Source organism: Rhinolophus hipposideros, assembly GCF_964194185.1.
Source record: "Rhinolophus hipposideros genome assembly, chromosome: 18".
NCBI lineage: Eukaryota > Metazoa > Chordata > Mammalia > Chiroptera > Rhinolophidae > Rhinolophus > Rhinolophus hipposideros.
This window is the reverse complement of record NC_138064.1, coordinates 55,977,786-55,996,045: the sequence shown is the minus strand read 5'-3', so window position 1 is coordinate 55,996,045 and position 18,260 is coordinate 55,977,786. Positions and strand designations below refer to the sequence as shown.

General features: G+C 43.5%; 1 protein-coding gene across 7 annotated transcripts in view; it reads left to right on the top strand.

The window, feature by feature from the left end:
• The window catches only part of GLI3 (GLI family zinc finger 3), a 286,021-nt gene that overhangs the window by 86,370 nt on the left and 181,391 nt on the right, over window positions 1-18,260 (top strand). For 4 of the 7 annotated variants that reach the window (XM_081079350.1, XM_081079349.1, XM_081079347.1 and 1 more), the window contains exon 3: window positions 9,411-9,653. In XM_081079350.1, the coding sequence (XP_080935476.1) occupies window positions 9,411-9,653 (243 nt within the window). Of the gene's footprint in view, window positions 1-5,517; window positions 5,626-6,612; window positions 6,728-9,410; window positions 9,658-18,260 lie in introns of those variants that run through there. The other 3 variants (XM_081079352.1, XM_081079351.1, XM_081079353.1) reach the window with 3 other exon arrangements.

Below are 18,260 nucleotides of genomic sequence, written 5' to 3'. Positions count from 1 at the left end.
TGACAGTGAAGAGGAAGGGACATAGTGAAGCCCTTCCTACCTCATAGTAACTGAATAGTAGCTGTCATTAATTGGTACGTTGTTGATAGGTTTGAGTTGGCAGGCATTTGAAAAAAAGATTGGCAGGAAAATGAGTGAGATTAAAATCACTTGTATTTTAGAAAGGTAGATGAATTTGGTCTGTGTGTTTCTTGAATTGCTTTTACTGGGACTTCTGAAAAATAAAAATACATCCCTTGGTGTTGGGTCATTAGGTTCTCCTGACTGTGCCTGGAAAGCTGGAACAAGGCCGGGAGAAAGTTGTAGCTGTGTCCAGGTCCCCAATGTCACTGCAGGGGAAGGTGGATGGGGTTCTGCCCTGCCCGGCTGGCAGGAGGAAAGGTGAGCATCTGGAGTAGGAAGCATCCTGTCTGGGCTGTGACCATGAAGGTGGGCTTTGGGAGAGGGGAGGTTTTGTGGCTCTTCCCGCTCCTCATAGACAGTATCTGAGACATTACCTGAAGTTGCTGACTTTTGTGGCTAAGTAACTAGAAGAAAGCTGCCCAGGCCATCTCATGCCTTACCTGTGGTAAAATTGTGACGAATCAAAATGTGTGGCCATTTGCGTTTCTCACATGCGCATTTCATAAGTCAAAGTGGGCAGTGGTTGGAGGGGTCTTCTGTTGTAGGAACCTGACCTGTGAGCACCTGGCCTTGCCGAAAGCTGAGTTAGCAGAGGTGAGCGCTGCTTTCCATCCTGGATCTTGCCGTGGTGGGGTGGAGCCTCCAGCTCATTTAGGTACAGTAATGATGCTCCCTTGAGGTTCTCATTTCTTCAACGGAATGAGCATGGTCTTTAAAATTTTTAAAAAAATATAATACTGCCATATGCTTGGGTTTCCTCATTACAGTTTTCTAAAAACAAAAATCATGCAACATAAACACACCAGATGAAGCCAGTTAAGTTTGTGTTCACTATGGCAATTTAAAAAATTGTAGAATGGTAAGGAAATGGGACTTTGATATTGGGGCAGGTGCAAACCTGGGAACCACCTTTCGAAAGTGCTGCCAGAAGATGCTGTTACAGAGACTTCTGCCTGCGTGCCTTCAGGTAGAAGGAGAGCAGGCAGCCTCTGAGTGTTCCCACTGGACAGACTGGGGGAGGTCTCCAGGCAGCTTCCATCAGATGATGCACTGGGCAGCAGCAGCCTGGACACCCCGACCCAACCCTGTGAATAGTCGTTGTCTCTGTTAAACTGTCGCTTGTGGTTCTCACTGTGGAATCGTAACTGCTCAGGTCTTACGTGCAAAGTAAGGGAGAGAGACTCTTCATTCTTTACTTATAAAAGACTAAAACTGAGTTCTCAAAGAAATCTCTAATACCTAAATGTTTATGAGGCTGTTACTCGCAGACAGGCACAAGTGCTCTATTAAGCAGAAGGGAAAATTTGGCCCTCCTGAGAATTTATTGTACTGCCTTTGATGTCACTAATTAACTTACTCTGTGTAAGCAGCAACTAGTAACTAATAGCAGGCTAATAGAAGCTTCATGACATTTTAGAATTCCTAACTCAAGGAAGGGTCTTCCCAAGCTCACAGAAAACAAGGGTGATCTCCTCCTCCCTTTTATAGGAGAGCCTGTAGGGTCCCTCAGGGTCCTGTTTCAGCCTGTCCTTTCTCTTCCCAAGTACAGGTGGGACTTGGCTAGTGCGTTCTGTCTGGAATTTTGAAGTTGGTTAGTACAGTTGGGTTTGTGCTTGGACTTCAGTGCTCCAGCGTGTTGGGTAATGTTTAACCACACAGCAGCTCTTTACAGTCTGGGAAGTAGGGTGGGGGTGGGCAGACTTCCCATGTGTGCGGGGCTCAGAGGCGCAGGGAAAGTAACTGGAAACTCTGTAGGCCACAGGGCATGCCTGGTGAGATCTTAGACAAGCTGATAATGTATCAGCTCCTGATTTTGCAGATGGGAAAGGAATGGAGGCCTCAGTGCATCATCTTTTAGAAAAGGCAGGAGGCTATTTGCTCTGTATACTGTCACAGCTCTCTGCTGCACTGTGTGTGTGTGTGGGGGGGGTGGGAGGCACAGTCTTTTTAGGTTTTGCATTTTAGTGTATCTAAATTCTTATCTTGCTGTCTCTGCCTAATCTCTTCTATCCCAGGGAATCCGTTTTGAAATGGAATGGAGTTCTGTAAACTGAGTAGGGGTAAGGGAGGTGAGAAATTAGCCTTGGGTGGAGAACTCACCTGCTCTTTGGAGTGAAGAGTTTCTGGTGAAGGGCCAGTGGGATGTTGGTCTATCTCGAATATAGTGTTTTGTTCTTTGGCAAAAAGAACTCTAGAAATGTTAAAACAATTAAGATACTCGTAGGACTCTGGTGGAGGGCATTTTCTCTTTCTGTGCTTTCACCTTGGGTCCTCCTTGTTGATGAAAGGAGGAAGACAGAGCCACCCTGTCATCTTGGAGTGAGGGTTGCTACTTGAATGTCTCCAAAGCTTCAGGTCCTGCTGCAGCCTTCTCGGGTTGCAGGCCCCGCAGCGAGGTTTCAGGGTTGCAGACCAAGCCAATGCTCTTTCCTCATCCATCTGGGCTACTCCCTCTGTCATTAGTCATTGTCACTGGGAGCTGTCTGTGTAGCTGCCCAAGGGCCACATCTGACCCCAGGGCATTGGAAATGTGCTGAGAGAAGGCATTGTGTGTTTGCTCCCTTTGGAACCAAGCTCTAGACATTCTAGGGAGCAGTGCCTCTGCTTTGGGCTAAGTGCACTTTAGATGGACAGAGGCAAGATTCTGCTGCTGAAAACCACAGGAACTCTGTGTCCTCTTCCCAGCATAATTCTACAATGTGTTGTGTATGAATATTCTCTCTTTTTTTTTTTGGAAAGGCCATTCTTTTTGGGGGAAAGGGAAAAGGACTTTATTGGGGAACAGTGTGTACTTCCAGGACTTTTTTTGCCCCCAAGTCAAGTTGTCCTTCCAATCTTAGTTGTGGAGGGTGCCTTTCAGCTTCAAGTTGTTGTCCTTTCAGTCTTAATTGTGGAGGGCGCAGCTCAGCTCCAGGTCTAGTTGCCATTGTTAGTTGTAGGGGGCGCAGCCCAGCATCCCTTGTGGGAGTCGAGGAATCGAACTGTTAACCTTGTGGTTGAGAGGACGCACTCCAACCAACTGAGCCATCCGGGAGGCAGCTCAGCTCAAGGTGCCGTGTTCAATCTTAGTTGCAGAGGGCGCTGCCCACCATCTCTTGTGGGACTCGAGGAGTTAAACCGGCAACCTTGTGGTTCAGAGCTCACTGGCCCAGGTGGGAATCGAACTGGCAGCCTTCGGAGTTAGGAGCACGGAGCTCTAACCGCCTGAGCCACCGGGCCGGCCCCTGTGTGAATATTCTTAAACTCTTTTCTTTTTCATTTCTGGTCCCTCTTTGGTAGAAGTCATGGGGAGAATTCTGAAACAGGGAGGTGAGGACTTGGGTTCCATTGGTGTTTCAAAGAACATCAAAATGTAAATAAAGAGATAAACGCTGACAAGATGCAACAAATACATAATAGAAAAAAAATGAAATAATGGTCTTTCCAAACACAGTGAGGCGATTTCCTGGGAGGAAAGCAGAAAATGATGTTCTGTGTCTTGCTCAGAAAAGGACGGTGGGCCCCAGGCTTGTGGGAGCATATTCTCTGCACACAGCAGCCACTGGCTGAGCCTCCGCCTGTTGCGGAGCGGGGTGCAGCCCTGGGTGTATTGTGTGTCTTCGTGCCTGTGTGGATAGGATGCACCGTGGCACGCAGACCGTGAGGTTGGAAGTCTCACCATAGATTTGTCATTTGGGCCCCCTAGGTGCTTTCCAGGAGTGGTATGTTGCCAAAACTTAATGAGAAAGCATCAGAGTTTTGCAAATGTGCATAAAAATGTAGTTACTGTTTTCTTTTATTGGTGGTAGTGGTGGTGGAGACTGAGAGTGCAGACAACCTCAGGTGTCATCCCCCAAACTGCCCAGGAACAGACCTCTGGTCCAGTTCTTAGGGTGTGGGCTTCAGTGAGGCAAGGATGGGTTCTTCTTGCATCCTTACCTGGCCTGGGACGGGCTCCTTGTTTCCGATCTGGAAACTGGACGTAGCACCTGGCCCTGCCGGAGCCTTGGGTTGTTGTGAGGACGTGAGATTGTATCAATGATAAAGTGTTCCATGGCAGTAAAGAAGTGTTTCTTAAGGAAGGGGCGACGTCTGCTGGTGAGGGATCATGGGTAGTGATGGACATGTCGATGTCGCCTCAACCCTGTGTGTTAATCTGTATGAGGAAGATTTTATATCATTCATCCAGTGTGGAAATGATCAGGTTCCACAAACTCAAGACCTTCTCAAACAGGAAAATACTGTTTTCCTGTTAGAATCCCATTCGACTTGAAATCTAAGTATCCAGTCCCTGCCTCCCTTCCACATTTTGTTGCCTCCTCCCCACCCCCATCCGCCCTTCATTTTGGCTCCCCGAAATCTGAGTGCCACTTTTCTGGGAAAGCCTGATATTCTGACTTCAGTTTTGTAATTTAATGATGGAGAGTTTCCTTAGTAAACCAAATTTAGAGTCCTAGAATGCTTATCTTATATCCAGACCTTGAACATAAAAGGCATTTTATACCCACAATTGTTCATTTAATGAGCAATTGCAGAGTGCAGGCCGGTTAAGGGATTGAGCTATATGCACTATTATTGCAAGAAGTATTCCGAAATACCAGAAATAGGACGTAAGCTCTGATCAGGGAGACTGCGAGCACAATTACCTTCTTTTCAAATCCTTCTGTGACACTGCGGGAGGAAAAAGGACTTTGAAACTTGAAAGGAAAAAGCTTGCTTTCAACCTCAAAAGCTAGGAGGAAAGGGCTCTGAAATTTGCTCAGAATTCCCAATTCACCATTAGCCTGTTTCTTCCTTTAGCCTCAAGGCATTCTCCGCTTTTTGAAAAGATGTTAAGAAATTCAGTCACAATAGAGAGCCTAGTTTTGAACATGTTTCCCTCGGTCCATTGAGGTCTGGGCTCCAGCCTTTGTGTGGGGTGAATTGAGCTGAGCGGCTAGCTGGTTGGAGAGAGGTGAATGAGGAGTCGCTGTGCAGTCGCAAATTCTGGCAAAGAAAGACGCTCCCCCTTTATCTTACAATATGCACTCCTGTACAACCCTGCTAGTGGCAATATGTGGAGTTGAGCCTGTTCTTAAGTCAATACAGAGTACTTGGTTTATAGCAACTCTTGTTAAGTTTGTCTTGTAATTGAAGCTGCTGTTGACCTTGCTTGGGGACCATTTGTAAAACCGTTTATTTAGCATAAACTGAAATAATAAACCCTCCTCCTCTCGGGCCGATTGTGATAGGGTGACATTAGTTTGATTTAATGATTAGCTGCCTGACCCTTCTCCTGGAGAGAACTGCTTGAATGGAGAGAGTTCACTCGGAAGCACTCAGAAAGAATACTAATGAGCTTGTTAAATTTAGCATGGCTCCAACCACTTTTAATTTCTCTAATGGGAGCAGCACTGCCTGGGAGAGGGAGAGGGAGGCAGGGAGACACCGAGAACATTCCCAGAGTGTCTGCTGCACAGCTAGAGAAAGCCCAGCAAGGGAAGTTTGCAGAAAGTAGCTAGCCAGGAGGCTGGGGACTGAGTTGTGAGTATTGTCTGTTCTCTTACACTCTGTCTTCTAGTACGTCTAGGGGGAAGAGAGGTGTATTGGTGATAAAATGGGATTTAAGGGAGCGGCTTAAAATCGATGTTAATTTTAAAAAAGGTTGACACTTGTACCGTGAGCTCTTAATCAGCTAATTTTGTTAGGGTGACGGGGTGTTCCTCATTAGTGATGCGGTGCAGGGTTTTATTTTTATATTGGAAGGGTCGTCTGAAACTTTTATCTCAAGACTTAGGTGTAAAAGCACTTGTTTCCTGGGTTGCGGTCAGAAAAATCGGGAGTTTGTGAGCACTGCACAGGAGTGTGTGTTCCAGTGCTGCTTCACACAACAGGGTTACTTTATTTCCACCTTTGTTATGAACGGTCTTTGTTGTGAAGTGTTTGCAGTGAAGAAGCTTCTGAGTTCTCGGAGTTGACAGCACTTGGAATGTCCGTCGCGGTGCAGGTTGCCTTTGGATGAGTTGGGAAAATCGGGGATAGTTTCTGAAAGTGATGCTTGGGCAGCTCTCCATTTGGGGGCAGGAATTCCTTAACTTCCACTCGAGCACAGATATACAGAGGAAGGAGGTACAAAGTGGGATGGTGATGACAGTGTTTGAAATGATAGTTTTCCTGAAACTTTTTAGTGAACTGAATGTTTCAGCGTGATCCCTGAGCTTGTTTGCAGCTGTTTAACTTAGAGAAGCTAGAAAAGCACGAACAGTCGCCTTGTGTTTGGCTGTTCATCTATTGGCAGATGCTCCTGGAGCAGTGGGCCGTTTGCTTACATTTTTGCAGCCGACTTCTGTTGTTGCCATGGTGGACAGTGTGTTTCTGTCAATAATTTGGCCTGGCGTAGCCTGTCTGCACTGACTCTCAAACTTTATTGAACAACTCGGCTCAACTGAACAAGATTAGACAGCTTTCGTCTTTTGGCTTGCTGAAGTGGTTGCTAAATTTATAAGAGCAGGCAGGAATATTGCTTGGAAAGTTTCCCTTCCACTGTAGAGAACATGCTTTCAAGCCCCGTGGCTGTTTGTATTCTGGAGCATGTGTACAGTCAAGTTTTCATCTGAATGCCCATCAGAAGCAGCCAATGTGAGAGGTAAACTTCATGAAATATTTGTCTGCTGGAATAATTTGGAGAGGGAGGGTAGGTAAAAAGGTGGTGGCCTCGACTGTTGTAAAAGTCAGTCTGATGAAAGTTTCCAACAAAAAGTCTTGCCTGCATTTTACTTTGCTAAGGGAATTGGTCTTTTTATAACTTTAATATTCACACATGTTGGGTTAACTCTCATTAAGAAAATAATAAAAAAGGTTCAGAATTTGTGGAAAATAATCATTTAGCTAAAAAAACACCCCTATTTCTAACCCCTTCCCCTCACTACTTCCTTCTCCCAGGAGGTTGGGTGGAGGCTGCAGGACTCTGGCCAATTCATCAGTTGTTCCTGAGGTTGGATTCAAATGCTCAGCATAAAGGCATGGCTTCTGAAAGAAACTCACACGGTTTAGCTAAGTATGTGGTTTTAAGAGAAGAAGACTTAATTTCGTCTAGGAAGATTAAGTCAAGGGAATCCTGTTTTTAACCTGGAAGAGATTAGTAGAGCTTGGTTATTCATCTTTCCCATGGAATGCTAATTATGACTCACAGCACCTCTAGGTAAGGGCTTTTTAGCTTTCCAAATGAAAGTCCATTCTACAGAACCTGCATCTCAGTGCTACAAGTTCAGGTTGAAATTTGAAATAAAGGTTTTTATACAAGTGCAACTTAGTAGAAAATATGACTTTGGCCATTTGTAGGTTATAGGGATTTTATAACACTAAGAGTTTTTGTGTTTTTGACACCCTTTTGCCTTAACATAACTGCAAACCCTTATTCTATAGCCTGCAACTTCAATGCTAATGAAATACAAGTGTGGACTAGTGCATAAAAGGATTAGTCAGAAGGGAAAATAAAAGCATAGGATTTTTTTTTTTTTAATAGTTTCTTTTCAAATTAGCAAAAGCATGGCTTGGTTGCTTTTGTAAAGATCAATGTGTGAAAAATGTGGGATTACACCAGGTTTTTCTTTTTTTTTTTTTTTTTTTTACTAGTTACTTGATAGATTAAACTCATAATTTATTTCATAATGAATCCCATACTTACAAAGTTCGGGATGAGGAGCTGCACAAAACAATGCTAAAGGAATGTTTCCCAGTTACCCGTAGTGGTCAGCAAATTCACGGTGAAGACCAACACATATCTATCTCATGGTTTATACTGCTTTGCAAGTCATTTGCTAGGCTGAAAAAAAAAATGTATTGCTTATTCTTCAAGTCCAGGACATGGGCAGAAAGATTACTGGCTTTAGGTAGTCAAGTCATTAGTAAACACAAAACAGTAGTCATTAGTTTGTATTTTCAGGCTTGTCTGTGTTCAGAGCTATACTTATTCTTCCTTCTGAATTGGTACAAACAGCTATGAAACTGCTGAAGTATACTTTTTCTGTTTTTTAGGGGCTCTTACCCAGACATACCTGGGTAAGAATACTGGGTAAGTATTATAGAATACTTTGAAGCTTGTATTTTGGGATAAGATGTGTTCAAAAAAATTTGTCCATCTAAAATGTACAATATTGTTTTTTATACCCAAATATAGTTTTTCTTTTTTTTTTTCTGATCAGGAGTGGGAGACAGTTTTCAAATTAGATGTCTAAGCAGTGCCTGAACAATTTTGTTTTCATCAGGACTTATCTGCCCGAGGACAGTCTGTTGGTTAAATGCGGAGCTGGTTTGGAGTATGTGTATGATTCTAAGATGAATTGGTTCACTTGTGGGCTCAGATAGCCTGTATGGTTTAATTTGATGCATTATTTCTTTGATCTGCTGTTATAGAAAGGTCATCCCATCACATTTGCAGACAACCATAATGGACGGATGGAAAGTTCTTACAGATTAAAGGGAGCAGAAGTATTAGGGAGCTAGAATATCAAATGCATGCAGAATTTCATCGGGCTGTTTCTTACATGTTTGAAGCAATGTCTAGATCCCAGCAGAGCATGTGCACATACCAGCGTGACTGATGCCTTCCTCACCCCAGAGCCAGCTCACACTTGAACTTTCAGCCTCACTCTTCTTTCCTCCTAGTTCTTGCCTGTACTCTGTGGGCTGAAGCAGAAGTGTCTTGTGAGGGGCCCTGGAGGTTTCCATGCTCGGCCCCTGTGTAACCAACCATCGGGTGTTCTGTCCCATCTCTGGCTTTGTTAAATCTCTCAGTGGGTTACAAATCTGACTTAAAAACACTAAAACATGAGAACTTCTGGGTCACTTTCTAACAGGTCATCCTCCTCTGAGGAGCAGAGGCCCTCTGACCCCAGCATCACCCAGAGCCTCTGTAGGTCTACAAGCGCCTGTTTCCTGAGAGGCTTTAAGCAGATGAGGGGAAGCTGTGGACCCCACAGCCCTAGGCTGGCAAAACATCCAGCTTTAGTGGGACCTGTGGGGACACTGGAAAGTCCCTGAGGAAAAGCCTCACTGGCAGATTCAGCTGTAAGGGGGTGATGGCAGTTTGCTGACCCCTATCTCTTACTTTAACAGGCTCATTTCTGGCTCCCCTTCATCCTTCCATTTGTATTTTGCCCCTCGTTCATAGGCAGTTTTGTCTGAAGAACATGCCATCAAGGTAGCCGCTTTCAAAGTAGCCAAGAGTGAGAAATTGGCTTATTTTGGGGAGGGAGATGTAAGTGATGACTGTTTTTGAACTGCTCCTTAAAGTTGTCACAGAGCTTTTATGTTTCTTCTTTCTTCAGAGGATGAAAGTCCTGGACAGACCTATCACCGAGAGAGAAGAAACGCAGTCACCATGCAGCCACAGAGTGCTCAGGGGCTTGGCAAGATCAGTGAGGAGCCTTCCACATCGAGTGACGAGAGGGCCTCGCTGATCAAGAAGGAGATCCATGGGTCCCTGCCGCACCTGGCCGAGCCCTCGGTGCCATACCGCGGCGCCGTGTTTGCTATGGACCCCAGGAACGGTTACATGGAACCTCACTACCGTAAGTGCGTCCGTCCCCGAGGCGCGTGACACCTGCTTTCAAGCCGTGGGAGGCTGTGTGCACACTTAGCGAACTATTTTGCTTGCATTGATTCACACAAACATTTAACTTATGGTCCGCTTTTCTTATTACTTCTTCCATGTCTTGTCCGTTTTTCTTTTTAGGGAGAGCCATTTCCTTAACAGCCCTAAGTAACTACAGGCCTCAGTGCAGCGGTATCCATCTGTGGCTCGTTCACTGTAGCCCTTTCCTGGGAACGGGAACCAGATAGGCTTCACCCAGCTGGGTGCTGCAGGGGGAAAATTGGTTGATGGCGGTAACTACAGTAGGCTGCACTAGCTGAAGTCTTTTAACAGAAGCAACTCTCATTTTAATTATTTTTTTGCTGAATTGTTGAGAAGGAACAAACTTCTTTCAACAAATCAGTGCTAAATTCCTTCACAGGAAAGATTTTCTACGTGCTCTTTCTTCTCTCACTAGCACACCAGCAACATTGGGAGCTCCTCTTTGAGCACTGATAAAGTTTAAGAAATCAGTTAAGATTCTGAACACAGATATATGATGGTTTTCTCCGAAGGCAGAATATAAAGAAAAATATACGTGTTGAGTTTATCTGTGGCCTGTTTCTAGTTAGAAAATGTAAGTTGATTGTGGACTGATGAGGTTCGTATTGAGGCGCCAGAGCTGGCGGCTCTTGATTACAGTTTTATCACCTTGCCAGGGTACGGATTTGCCATTTAACCTTCCTGGCTCCAGTTCCACATGAGCCATGGAGCTCCAGAGTGGGGGGCTTTCTCTTGTTTCCCTTTTCCCACATCATTCAGAAGTTTTAGTGTTTTAAGGCAAAAGGTCATTAGCCAGATGACTGATTAGTGAAGACAGCTGATTAGTGCATACTTTCTTGCTCAAGAAAGTGCCCAGGATAAAAGCTAATTCCATCCCTTCATTAGTTGGCTTGCAGCAGAGGGGGATGGTCTCTCATCAGGGTGCAGATAAAAGGACCTCCCGCTACCCAAAATCTCGGCACTCCTCCCCCAACCCCCGCCCCCCCCCCCACACACACATACACACGCACACAAGATTATATTGTTGGTAAAGATGGAAGATCCATTATTTTTTTAACTGAAGAGAGACTTTTTTTAAAGTGGTCAAAAGCATGGAGGAAAAGGTTTTATGGATTCTTAAAAAGTCTTCTGTTTCAAACTTCTCTGTTTAAAAAGTGCTATCTCTTCCTATTGCTGCAGTTGTCATTTTTACAGACACGGAAATGAGGTATAATTGCATGTTCCTTTCCTTCCCTCATTAAAGGTTTATTTTATTTTTCTTTTATTTTAAGAATGAGAATTTAAAATAGTGTTCGTAAGGTTTTTCTCTGAGCACATTCCATTTTCTACATTGTCTTTATTTATAGGTCTTTATTAGACATCATACATGCAGAAAATGTGAGGAAATCTACATACTTTTTACCTATATTAATTTTCCCTGATAGTATGCTTACTTTAAAAAAAAAATCAAGTCTAAATTATTATACATAAACTCCTGGTATTGTTTTTGGCCTTACGTATGAACAAATCTTTTACCATTGTATATTTATGTTTTGTTTTCTATTCCAGATGCCCACTGATTAGTGAGGTATTTAATTGGTCAAGACAGCTGACCAGTGCTTCTTTTTTGGCTGATGGAAGTAGGCAGATGACCGTTAACTTTTTCTCTCTGTGCCATTCAAATTGCAGCTTGCACTTGGTCCATTTGTTGTAATGGTTTGCCCGTTGAATCCTCTCCCTGTCACTTGAGGGGCCAGGGGCTCTCTGTGCAGCTGGGACCCTCGTCACCTCTCAGTGGTCTGCCTGTGTGACCCAAATCCTAGGCCTCCAGTGGATTAACTAGCACTGGCCCTAGAGAGCTCTTAGGAGGGCTTGAGACCATTCATTGTCACTATTTAGAGGACATAGCACCAATAGGTTGGTTATTCAGCTTTTCCCATGGTATTGTTGAAATCACTATTAAAATTACATGATAATTTACAAGCTGTGTAAGGTGTTAGTAACCAGATGGCACATACTATTTTACCCACTATACAAATGTGCTCCCTAAATTGGTCAAAATAGATGGTATCATTACATATGTAAGAGGGACAGGCACAAGCAGCAGTACTAGAAGTTATGCAGATGACTTAGCACTCAGGGGATGTAGATTTGAGTTCCAGCCCTGCCACCTACTGGCTGTGTGACCTTGGGCAAGTGTGCTGGCCCCTCTACAAATCATTTCCTAACTGTTGAAGGAGGGTAATATGTGGCTGCCTGCCTCATGGTGTTCTCATGAGAATCAAGTGAGACCATGTATTTAGTAAAATCTCTGACTCATGGTGAGTGGCTCAGAAATGTTATGCCCCGTCCTCTTCCTCTGCCCCCCTCCTCTTCATCTTCCTACTTCCCCCTCTTCCTTCTGTTCCATAATCACCACCATCACCATCACCACCACCATCACCATCACCACCATCACCATCTTCATCACCATCTTCATCACCATCATCACCACCATCACCATCTTCATCACCATCATCACCATCATCACCATCTGTGTATGTGATAAGTTCATTCTCCAAACCAAGTTACTTTTGTTAGTGTTGCAGTTGTGTTTGGTGGTGTCGGGTAGACTGGCTTTTCTCTGCCTGACCTGCTCACCTGCCTCCTTGAGGTCAGCATCTTCTATACACACAGATTAGAGATGGAAGGGCTTATTAACCCTAGGAAAAGGGTGGTGTGGTCAGAACTGTGCCCCATGGCCTTCCAAACATATTCCTTTCTCACGGAACCTCAGTGGATTGATTATACCGTGTTTCCCCCAAAATAGGACCTAGCCAGACCATCAGCTCTAATACGTTTTTTGGAGCAAAAATTAATATCAGACCTTGTCTTATATTGTATAAGACTTGGTCTTATGTTATAATAAAATAAGACTGGGTTTTATATTAATTTTTGCTCCAAAAGACCCATTAGAGCTGATGGTCTGGCTAGGTCTTATTTTCGGGGAAACAGGGTATTAGGTTGGTACAAAAATAATTGCTGTTTTTGCCTTTATTTTTAACCTTTTAAACTACAATTACACTTGCACCAACCTAATATAATTTTTTCCTATTTTGTAAGTAATGAAATTTTAAAGCTTTTAAATGAGTTTGAGAAGTTTCAACATTTTAAATTCTTGCCAGAAAGTGTTTTATGTAACATACATTCTTAATATGTGCTGAAAATGAAAGGTACAATATTTATTCATATTAAATAATTTAAAGATGTCCTGAACTAAGTCTCAAAGAATCAGATAGGATATGACTTTACTTTTTCTAGAACCCTGTTGGATTATTTAATCTCCTACCAGTATAAAGAGTATTTTTTAGGTACTTACATAATAAAGTCTTTGTGCCTTATCTGGATTGAATTATCCAGGTAAACCTAATAACTGATGTGATGCTGAAGTGGACATCATCTAAGAATTTTTTAGTGTATGAGAAAAATACCCTCTTAAAAATGAGGGTAAAAGTTTGATCACGGTTCTTTCCCTTGTCTCGGTACTGCAGCATTGTCAGTAACACGAGTTCCTTGCAGACAGACGTTCAGTGCCTCAAGGGTCAGAACACCTTTTTAGGCCACTGCCTTTTTCTGTGAGTCATACGCCAGCTCCTTCAGGCTGTGAGATTGAAGACTCTTTTAACCCAATGTAGCTGGGTATCTGTGCACTCACAATAATTCCCTGGTTTCTCTGTGGTTGGAAAATGCAGACTTTCCAAGATGCATAATTTGTGCTTCTATATATACTAACTTTGTATTTCTAACGTGTGGGCAGTTTTCCTGTAACACCGGAAAACGGAAAATCGTTTTCTCCCCCCTCAGAAGGACATCTGTAAAACTTTTATTGCACAAGACTTTATTATACTTAGGTATGCAGTATTGCATCTTCACAAATTACACTTAGGCAGGATTCAAAGTATTTTAGGTTTTGTGGGTTGGTTTGACTTAGGAAAAAAAAAAAGAAAAGAAAAAAGAAAACCCATGGATAGTGGGCACTTCAAACATTTGCAACATATGTTTGGAATAAAATCCTCTTGGGGGCCTTGGGGGTTGTTCCCTTCAGAAGGGCTCTGTGGATGGACTGTATATCAAGGCTGGGAGCGGATGTTCGGTCTGCAAGGCTCAGAGGCCGGGTGGTGCTGACAGGCTCACTGCTGCAGGATCACTAGCACTTGATAATTGGGGAGAGTCTGGGAGGGGCCGGATTTGAGGGACCTGACCTGCTTGTACTGGCATCAGGATAAGGACCCCCATCTCCTGCCCAAAGATTTCTCAGCAGTTTTATTCTGCTCCTGTTCCATCTGTAGCCAGATATTGCAAAGCACCATCCCCCCTTTGCTTTCACTGACTGCCGTGCATTTATTGTTTTATAAACTTGCAAGGCAGATGACATAATAGTTAAAGCATTCCTGCACCCTGGGCGACACTTAACTTTTATTCTCTTCCCTGTTACAGAAAACATGTGTTTCATTGTCTTCTGTCTTAGTCTTACTGTGACGAGGCCAATTTTCTAACTGTCCCTGCAGGGGTCTTTATGGGGAGTTTCTTGGATTCACTAGTCCTGTCCTACAGGTTCCCTGCTGGTTTTCTTAAAGGGGGGAAGAAAGATGCCTCTCTTTTCTAAAATTTCAGGTCACTTTCAGTTTTATAGTTGTGTGAAGAGTGCTTTTCCTCTGCCCCCGGCTGCTCCCAAGTAGGAATTCCTCATGGAAAATATGATTCATTCTTCCATGCTAACTCTGTGATTGAACACATACCACCGGTACTCTCCTTTATGTTTTCCAGCTCAGATGACAGAACTATTTGTTGCTAATTAGCAAAACCTGAGGAATAAGCTTAAAGAGAAGAAACTGAATTTTAATTGCTTGCATTTATTTTCTGTGGAAAGCTGGAGTACTGAGCCCTCTTGCACCCTTATGTGCTTTAAAAAATGCATGTAAGATTTTTTTCTACCTGTTTTTATATTAGGTTACTTTCTACTGTCCTTAGAAATACATCTTCTAAAAGTGAGTGGAAGAGATGTGTGTTTTACATGTTTAATAGGTACACCTGCTCACATTTCTTTTGCTATTGGACTGTCATCTGGAGACAGAAATGCCTGTGATGCACAGTGAACAGTTTGGTGTTGACCAGAATGCAAAGGCATGAGAGTTTCCTGAGCACACAGCTCCATTCCCATGCAGGCTGTCTGCCTCCTGGAGAACAGCTGAGCCCATCCGGAGTGCTTTGGTTTTTCTCTTGAATATTTGGCTGTTTAAGCAGAAAGAATGATGTTGGGTCATACTCTCTCTAGGGGCTTTGCTAGGTATCTTGCTTCCTTGGTTGTTCATCTTGACTTGTCAGGGGAACTGGAGTGAGAAGATGCAAAGAAGTCTATGCACCTTTGCAAAACGGTGATATGTGAGCTTAAGAATAGCTTTCCTGCTTATTCTTGCCTTTCTCTTAGAAATTCCATATAACGACCCAAGGTTTCTTTCAACAACCCTGAGGTAATGTTTGTAGTCTAGAAACAGTGAGCCACTTCCATAGATTTTTAAAGAGCTACATTGCAAGGTAACCCTGCAGAAAGCAGTTGAAGTTTAGGGATAATTGTTAGGGTTCCAACTGGCTTTCACCAATGAATGTTGGTGACTCTTATGCTGATGGGACTGTGATCCTGCAGATTGATCTTGGGAGGCGGCGAGTGAAACTGGGAACCAAGAGCGAGAAAAACACTGTAGCATTTGGGAAAAATTAGTTACTGATTTTATCCATTGAAGTTTAGGAACATACTTATTAGAGGGGTCCAGAAAGAAGCCTGAAGGCCACTCAGTAGAGGAATAGAAAAAAGAGGCTAAAGGAGACCATTTTCTAGAGAAAAATCAGTTGGCTCGTTGATGCAGTGGCTCAGCCGTTGCTTCCACTGCTGCTCAACACAGTCCTCCCTCAGGCAAGTCAGACTGCCCGCTCATAACTGCTGCTCATTCTAGGAAGTTCTTTGCTTTCCTCCTCCTTTTCAAGACTTACTTTTCTTCAAGCCCTATCTAAACACCCCTGTCTTTGAAAGTCTTCTTTACAGTCCATCTTACAAGTATATTTTCCTACCTGACACAAAGTACCTATGTAATTTTCACCTTTAAACACATCACAGCTGTGTCCTTTTGTTGTCTGTGTATGTTGGTCTTTTAGAATTGTTAAACAAAAAAATACAGGCCCAAAATGGCATCACTGGTACTAAAATCCCATGATACCAAACCTAGAGTTAATACCTAATCTAATTGCAGTTTTAACATCTCCCAGAAACATAATCTTAATCAGCCAGTCTGGAAGTTTCTGGTAAAGCACCAGTAAGGTAATCTGCATGATGGAAACCCTTCCCCTTCTCTTCCCCAAAGAAAAGGTGTTGTGGCCCGCAATTTACCATTTCTTTTGCTAATAGCTCCCCTGCCCCACCTTTCTTCCTATAAAATCCTTCCCTTTTGTACAGGTCTTAGGAGCACCTTTCTAGTTTCTAGGTGGGATGCTGCCCGATTCATTGTTAATATTAAGCCGATTAGATCTTCACATTTATTCAGTTGGATATTGTTTCTAACAGAACAGTGTGGTAGTTCAGGGCTAGCATTGAGCCCTTATATCCATCAGGATTCTGAGGGCTGGCCTGGGGGCCCTTGAATGCTGCCATAGGGCAGAGACGGGCCCACTGTTCTGTGGGCCAGAGAAGTTTGTCTGGAGCCTACCAGTGGAGGTGCTACTTGGCATCTTGAAGAAACAGATGTTTTTGCCTCCATTTGACAATTTAAGTCCTTATACGCAGCCTGTGATCCAAATGTAGTCACCCAGTCTTTTCTAAAAATAGGCAGGGTTGAAAGTATTTATGACACACTTATACATTATAAATTGTACATTTGAAAACATCCAAAATATTTGCTTCTGGGCCATATAGCACGTTTAACATTGCTGGGGTTCTTACTGTGGAATGAGTCAGCACTTTACTTTTAGGCGTGGGTGAGTACCCCAATTTTCAGTCCCATGGGGCCCACCCTGGGGAGCAGACTCTGCATGTTTTGACGCCCGTCTAAAATCGAACTGGTAGGTATTTTTTTCTGTAGTTAAGTTGAGCATGGTATTTGTTTCCCCTTTCCTAAATTTCAGTGATCTGTCCTATCTTCAGTAACCTAGGCAGTTGATGATTTTGGTAACACCTTTCCAAGTTGTTACTGCCCATGCATGGTAGAAGCCCTGTTATTGGGAGACCCCACTGACAGATTGATTTGGGATCATGAATCCAGTGTTTAAATATCCATTCAGGTCTTTTCCTTTTCTAGTTTGACACCCACCCAACCAATACAAGTGACAGTTTTCTTTAGTTGTTTGGTTTCCCTCCCTCCCTCCCTCCCTCCCTCCCGCCCTCCCTCTCCCATTTTTCCTTCCTTCTTCTCTCCCTCTCTCTTTTTTCCTTCCTTCCTAGAATAAAGCATGAGGAACAGGGCAACTCCTGCCATTTCATAGCCATCTGCTAACAGCTTTCCATTCCATTTTGTAACAGAGGCAACATTATACATTATCCCTGGCTCCTCCTCCTTTTTCTTGTATAATTAAAGAATGTTACCTTTGATGTCTCTGGAAAGCTGCATCTCCTGTTTTGCTTTAGCTTTTTTGATATTGTACCTATAAATTTGTGCTGTATCATCATACTTCTTAGTGAAAGGGCTGCATTTTCTCTCTTTGTGCCTTTCACATTTTGGCATTTTATTGCTCCGTCCTTCCTCTTTCTGAGAGTTTGGATTCTTGTAGCACTAGTTGAAAACTATCCAGTTTCCTCAACCCTTGTAGCTTTTTCATGCGGGTCCGTACTTTGGGACTCTCTTGCAATGAACTGATCTTATCTTCTTAATGTCTTTCTTCCTTTTGGGGAGTCAAGGCTTTTCATTAACCTCAGTTTTTGATGAGTTTCTTTATCTTAGAACAAAATGAGGAAAAATCTGGATTCATTCAGCCATTCATCTGGCAGTCATTGTTAGTTGAGCTTGTGCTTAATTACTGAGTGTCTCCGAAGTGCTCACCAGTGTTGGACAGAAAGAGCAAGCTTCCTGCTTCCAGGGAGCTTCGGGCTGAGGGGACATTGAGATGAGTAAATAAGCCCATGCAAAAAGTCCACCCCAAAGGACGTTTCAGCAGACATGGAAGCAGTGTCCTTTGGGAGCATGTATTACATGCACTTGACCCAGACTTAATGAGTCCATAAGTCTTACTGGAGGAAGTGACACCTGAACTTCCCTCCCTGACAGAGTAGAGAGGAGTGTTTGCCAATGCGGAGACCTAACACCTGTGAGTACCTGAGAGGTCTCTGATTGGAGGGTGGAGCTCAGGGAACGGCGTAACACGACACAGGATACTTTTCAGAATGCAGATCAGCATATTTTATGGGAAGCTCGTATCTTCTGCAGGAATCCAGGGCGATCTCTGAGAATTGTTTCATGGCTTTTGAAAACTTGAACTATGTTTCCCACCACTGACCCAGAGCATACTTGTTGGTGACTTTATTCACCTCCTCCAGGTTTGC